At 34.4% G+C, this 6,167-nt stretch overlaps 1 protein-coding gene across 3 annotated transcripts; it reads right to left on the reverse strand.

Moving 5' to 3' along the window:
- On the reverse strand, positions 1 to 6,167 carry cd8b (cd8 beta). Of its 3 annotated transcripts, none has more exons than XM_088423483.1 (7): positions 5,514 to 6,167; positions 3,726 to 4,076; positions 2,800 to 2,868; positions 2,522 to 2,611; positions 2,387 to 2,420; positions 1,346 to 1,390; positions 1 to 1,194 (listed from the first exon to the last, which is right to left on the reverse strand). In XM_088423483.1, the coding sequence occupies exons 1-6, from the start codon at positions 5,569 to 5,571 to the stop codon at positions 1,381 to 1,383; spliced, it is 612 nt and encodes a 203-aa protein (XP_088279609.1). In that variant the 5' UTR covers positions 5,572 to 6,167; the 3' UTR covers positions 1 to 1,194; positions 1,346 to 1,380. The 3 variants fall into 3 exon arrangements, with proteins under 3 accessions (XP_088279609.1, XP_088279608.1, XP_088279610.1); XM_088423482.1 differs by having other exon boundaries at positions 2,522 to 2,614; XM_088423484.1 differs by lacking the exons at positions 1 to 1,194; positions 1,346 to 1,390 and having other exon boundaries at positions 2,383 to 2,420.

Consider the following 6,167-nt stretch of genomic DNA (forward strand, 5'->3'; position numbering starts at 1 on the left):
AAAACATGAACAAAAAAGTGTTTTTGATGGCACTTAGATTTATACATTTACAACAGTGCTCGATTGGCATAATATTCAGGGCAGCGTTGGCCACAAGAAACGTCTATCTGTTCATTTAAAAAAAACAAAAAAAAAACATAGGTAATATGAATTTTTATCACTGTCATACAACCTGAGTATTTTACCTGACAAAAATTCTCATCCATGGCACAAAAGGAGTTCAAATGGATCTGTGACTTCGACAGCTGTCAGTGTAGAACCAACGGATTTTGGACGGCTATAATCGTCAGTGGCATTGAATGAGTTGATACTGTGATCAATTAACCATATTAGATTCCGTATATCATTTGTATAGTCTTATTTTACGACTTCTGTTTGGTGGCTTAAAGTAAAATACCCGACAACAAACGTATTTAACTTGATATGGGTTTTCTTCCTAAACTGTCTTTGTTCAAAAAACGTGCTCTTACTGTGCTTTCATAGAGCTTGTGGTAGATTTGGTGGTATTTTTGTGGTCTTTTTGTTCCAGAGAGTAAACGAGGAGCTACAAGGGTAAACAAGGCTCGAGTTCTCCTGCACACAGGAAAGTCTCACGTACTCCCTAAGCCTCCAGCAACCACCAGCTCACTCTTTTTTTTATTTTTTTTATCATACAGGTGTGCATGTGTGTGCACAACAGAGTCGACCACACAGTAATACATTTTTCATTGACAGATGGAATTCAAACAGATGTTTGCATGTTTGCATATCTAGACATTTTGAGTACAAAAATAATAACAAATAAAATTAAAAAACAACAAAAAAATAAATAAAAACAATCAAAGCATAACATAAGCTGTTCACAAAAAAGAAAGAAAAAAAACAAAGCTGCCATTGAAGATATATCTTTTTTTTGTTGTTTTTTAATCAACAGCACTGTTTTAGTCAAAGTTCAAATGTAATATTTTTGATATTTTGAGGAAAAACGATTTGCTTACAGATATTTTTGTGTCTACTTGTTCTTACGATGCGCACATTTTTCATTTGGATTTTTCAGGACAAAAAAACTGAGCTGTCATTTAAAAATCTTCTGATCTACAAACGTGATTTGATTTGTATGCAGATTAAAAAAATGTTCAAGGACGTTGCATATAATATATACTGTATGAGGTGTTAGGTTCAAGACCGTGTTCAATATGGTGGCTCCTACAACTCCTGCAAGGCAAAGATTACAAGTCCATTTTACAATTTTTTTTCTTGCTTTTGCGCTCCTCCAGTGAGATAGTTTTGACACCATCATCACAGAAACAAATGAGACAAATAATTTTGCAATAAAATAAAAAAAACGTGAACATATTTTACATACTTTGATAGGTGCGTTGCTCACTGAGAATTTGTATTTTACCTCCGCCTATAAAAAAATGGAATGACAATACTCATGTATTGACAAAACAATAAGATTTACATTTCAAAACACATTCATAAGTGGATACTTTACTTATTTTGCCACTTTCAGCAGTAAAACGTTTCTATTCCGTCTATAATTAGGTTGATAACAGAATTATTTTTCATTTACAATTAATACCTTTCAACCTTTCAAGCTACATTTTTCCACTTACTGTCAACTGAAAATGACATCAAAATGTGCTAAAGGATCAATGACCAATCACGGCTCAACTTTTGAATGTCACATGACTAAGCCCAGAAAACAGGTGAGCCATGATTGATCATTATATTAGCCTTGTAGCACATGTGATGTTACATTCAGTGGACGGTGGCGCCTCATAAATAAAATAAGACATGTTATTGTAAAAAAAAAAAAAATATATATATATATATATATATATATATATATATATATATTTTTTTTTTTTTACAATTAAATGACTTTTCTTGTTTTATGAATCCATGCATGAAATAGATCTAAAAATGGCTTATAATTGTACGTGAAAAATAAATAAATGATAAAAAAACACATTGTCAAATTAACTCATTAAATCCCACACATTTATGTTCCCATTTTTGAAGAGTCCAGATATTCAATAACTTGTCCTTATTTATATATTTTTTCAAGTTTTTGAGTAAAGGAGGGTCTAAAAATGGCTGGTACCAAATCAATTAACTAATCAGGTACTTTAGTCATGAAATACGAAAATAATCAATTACTTATTTGTCTAATCGATTAATTTAGGTAACCGAGTACTTTTCTACCTAAAGGAATCCATTACTTAAGTACCTAATTCCTTTTTGTGGGATTGAAGTTCATTGAACGTCTGGACTCAAAAAATAAGTCTTTGAGATTGAATGGGCTAATTATATATATATAATTTAAAAAAATACAGTTTTCTGCTGAAAACGGCTGAAATTAATAAAGTATGCCTTTAACAAGCTCTGATGTTATACTCACTTTACAAAACGGTGTTGACATTTTTTGGGAAGTCCTGTATGACACATCGAATACAAACGTATGAAATCATGTTGTCCACACTTGATTACAATTTGTGGCATAAAATACATTGGGACAAAATTTTGGAATACTCACGGCTGAAATAGTACAGGGTGCAGATGAGTGTGGTCACCAGGACTGTGGCCAGCCCCACCAATGACCACAACACGAGCGAGTCACAATCACCTGCTGCACAAAATTCATAACTATACAGCACGCACTTCTTTAAATATGCCATAGTGTTCTTTAGGTGAGCGTAATAGTGGTTCTATCCTGTTATTACGCAACATTTCTTGTGTATCATTCGGTTTTATTGCTAATGGCTTTCGTCTATCCTGCGTGAATGAATGAGATTTAGAATAAGATCGGCTTACCTGCTAAAGTCTTTGCGCAGCTACAGTCATGTGTTAATGGCCATTCGGTAGGTTTTGTTGCTCGCTTTTCTGGAACAAAAACACATTCTTTAACACATAACGTGTGAAGAATAAGAATAAGGCTAAGAATCATCGTTTCTATGTAGATATGGCCAAGAAATTACTTAATTTGTTCCATATACAGGAATATAATAGAGCATCAATTAGTAGTAACAATTCTTTGAAATTGCTCAAATCAAGATAGTGACAACCTTGAAAAACACAAAACAGCCATCACTAAACCAAGCGTTTCAATGGCATCCATCACAAGAGCTGCAAGAAATATTCACTTTTTTTTGACACGCATGAGGCGTATTTATTCAACAGCAACAGTTATGTATCCCCTGTGAAATAATATATTCAGCTGAATACCATCGAACCAGAGCGCAAAGCATTTTTGGATGGAGGAAAAGATTTTAAAAAATGCTGTGCCATTCATGGCTGATTTACTCAAATTTGGAACTATATTTGGAAGGGTATTTTTATCATGTGTTTTGTTTTGTTTCTAGCTTACTTGCCAAAAAATGGTGTCACTAATGATAATGCACATTCAGATATAACTTACCTAACCAAAAAAGGGATAGGACATTTTGAAAAGAAGTCACTACAACACAATGTGGCAAAAGTTGCTCCATGTTCCAATTAATTTGCTCTTAAGTTGAAAAGAAATAAAGTACTGTATGGCGTTAAATTAGCCTTGCAGAAACCCTGTTAAAATTTCACGTTTTCACATTTGAGAAACTATGTTTTAGTTTCGATGTAAGTGTCATTTGTATTCTTTTTTTTTTTAGCCAAGTGTGTGAGTATTCTGCCATAATCCCAGTGGAACACTCCCAGCCACCTCATGAACAAGGAGTAATTTCAAATGTTTGAATCAGCATACAAACCTTGAGGGAGAAGAAGTACACCAGGCTGCCAAGTTTCTTCATTTTGCCTATCTTTAAAAATACACGAGTAAGTCCCGCTGTCGTCTTTTGTCACGTTGGAGATTTGCAGTAAGTAGACCTCGCTGTTTTTTTTGCTCAAACGGAACCGACTGCGGTCCACTTCCCCTCCGTGATTTACACGATTGGCAGAGTTTAACCTGCCCAGGAACTGAACTTTGTTCTGGTCGGGAAGAGTGCGGAACCAGATGACCGACTCGCAGATGATATTGATGCATTTGCATTGAATATGCGCTGTACTGAGGAGCTGCGGGTAGAGGATGCTGACCGCTTGTTGTTGGGTCTGGCCCCAACCTATGGTGGGGGAAAACAAACAAACAGGAGGCAAGCTTGATCGATGCATTGTTGATAGCTACATTTTTAAAATATGTACGCCATTCTATTACATTAAGCAGCAACAAAGTGCTCTCAATTTTAAGCACGCACAATTAATCTTTAATACCTGGACAGTTGCGTTAATGCTAAGCTCATGTTCCGTTGTCACTTTTTTAAATACGATACTCAGCTACAAAACAACAACAACAAAAAACTACAAACGAGAATGGGCAATAAATCAAAGTAATTTGATTCGTTTGTCATTGACAAATTGAAGATGAGTCACATCACGAAATCAAGGTTTTACACAGGTAGCAGAATGCTACATGGGTGGTTTACAATAGTCATGATTTATTTACTTGTGGCAGTTACAGCTAGTTATGCATAAACTATGAATACCTTTTTTTCAATAAATTATGAATGTTACATTTACATTCAAACTGATTTAAGATCAGTATACATTATTGCTATCTGAACAGTTTGCACAGGATTTATTTTGAACCCTTTTGAACACGTGGCAGAATAATTGCTGTGTGGTTTATAAAAGAACTTTTACCGTGGCAAGTTATACACAAGCTTTGAATAGCTATTTTCTTGCATAAGCAAGTATGAATGTTAATTTTATGTTAAAACATTGAAAATAAGTATACACTATTGTTGTGTGAACATTTTTCAACATTTATTTTTGAAGAAATGAAACCTTTAAATCAATGTTAGTTTGGTTTATTACTTTGATTAAAATGGATCCAGCTTGTAATTATCCAGATTGATTGAAATAAATCGAGATTTTATTTTTGGGTCATACTGCCCAGCCCGAGCAAAGACCATTTGGATCTGCATCAAATTGTAAACCAAGAGGCTCTAACCTTTCACAATTATGAGACCTACTTTGACAAAATGAAAGTAATTGATAGTTGAGACCTAGATATTCTTTTTTTATTCCTGTGTACAGTATTAGTGTTTTTCCCCATTAGTTATAATTTTGGGGGGAGAAAATAATGCGGCAGGACGTCTAGGGTCAATGATATTAAAAATATTGACTTCAACATGTTGGCAACCCATTATGAAGACCTACATTTACCTATTTTAAACATGAATTTTCCATTATAATATCAACAATATATGCAAATTAGAAAAAGCTAAAAATCCTGGACCAAATTCTTTAATGTTCCTGTCTACAAACTAGCGGCATTTAACTAATATTGAAGGACAAGTAACCTAAATAAAACAACGTCTGTATTGACTGATTAGGAAGACTACAACATTGCAGAATTGATCATAAAAATTCATGGCATCCGCTTAAGGAGTTTATCTTTAGAGTTTTAGCCTTCACAACAAGTTTCCGGAAGGAGATGCCATTTGAACAAATGCACGCGTGTATAATACGCTGTAACTACCAAAGTGAAAAAAGCTCACCCAGAGTTGTAATCAGCGTCCACGCTAGCAGGACGGCTTTAGTCGCGAGGCTTTGCATCTTTATTCATCTGGAGTGGAAGTTGGCGAGACGAGCCGATCAGTTCATTTTCTGCCGACGGTCTATCGCTCAACAGATGATGGGAGGGTTCAAAGTGCCAGGTCTCAAAATCGTCATGGCAACACCCTGATGTAACTGACACGCAACACATACATACACACTATTGGAGGGAATACATTTCTGTGTTAAACATTTAACATGAACTCAGTGAATGAGTAAAAGGTGACTTTTGACGACTATAGACATCTTTGGCAGTGAATGTGTTAAATGTTGTTCCATGAAACGTCATATTAAATCATGGCAGTATTATTTGACTGAAAGCAATGCATTTTAATTATTTGATTTATGCCATTGACAATTAGCAACCGGTAGAATGATTAACTCATTCATAATGGATCTTTGACATCTATAGCCGTCAATGGCAGAAAATGAGTGATTATTTTCAATATTTTTTTCGAAATGATTAAACAACTGCTAAAATTTTGACCTCTTTGATTAGGTAGTTTTTAAGCATCTTAATTTGCTTATCATTTGTGAAATGTAGCTTTTGTAGTCCAAGCAAACGGTCTCATATTTATCAATTTATACAACATGGC

Source organism: Hippichthys cyanospilos, chromosome 9 (assembly GCF_059441005.1).
Source record: "Hippichthys cyanospilos isolate Australia breed blue-spotted pipefish chromosome 9, RoL_Hcya_1.0, whole genome shotgun sequence".
NCBI classification, from domain to species: Eukaryota; Metazoa; Chordata; class Actinopteri; order Syngnathiformes; family Syngnathidae; genus Hippichthys; species Hippichthys cyanospilos.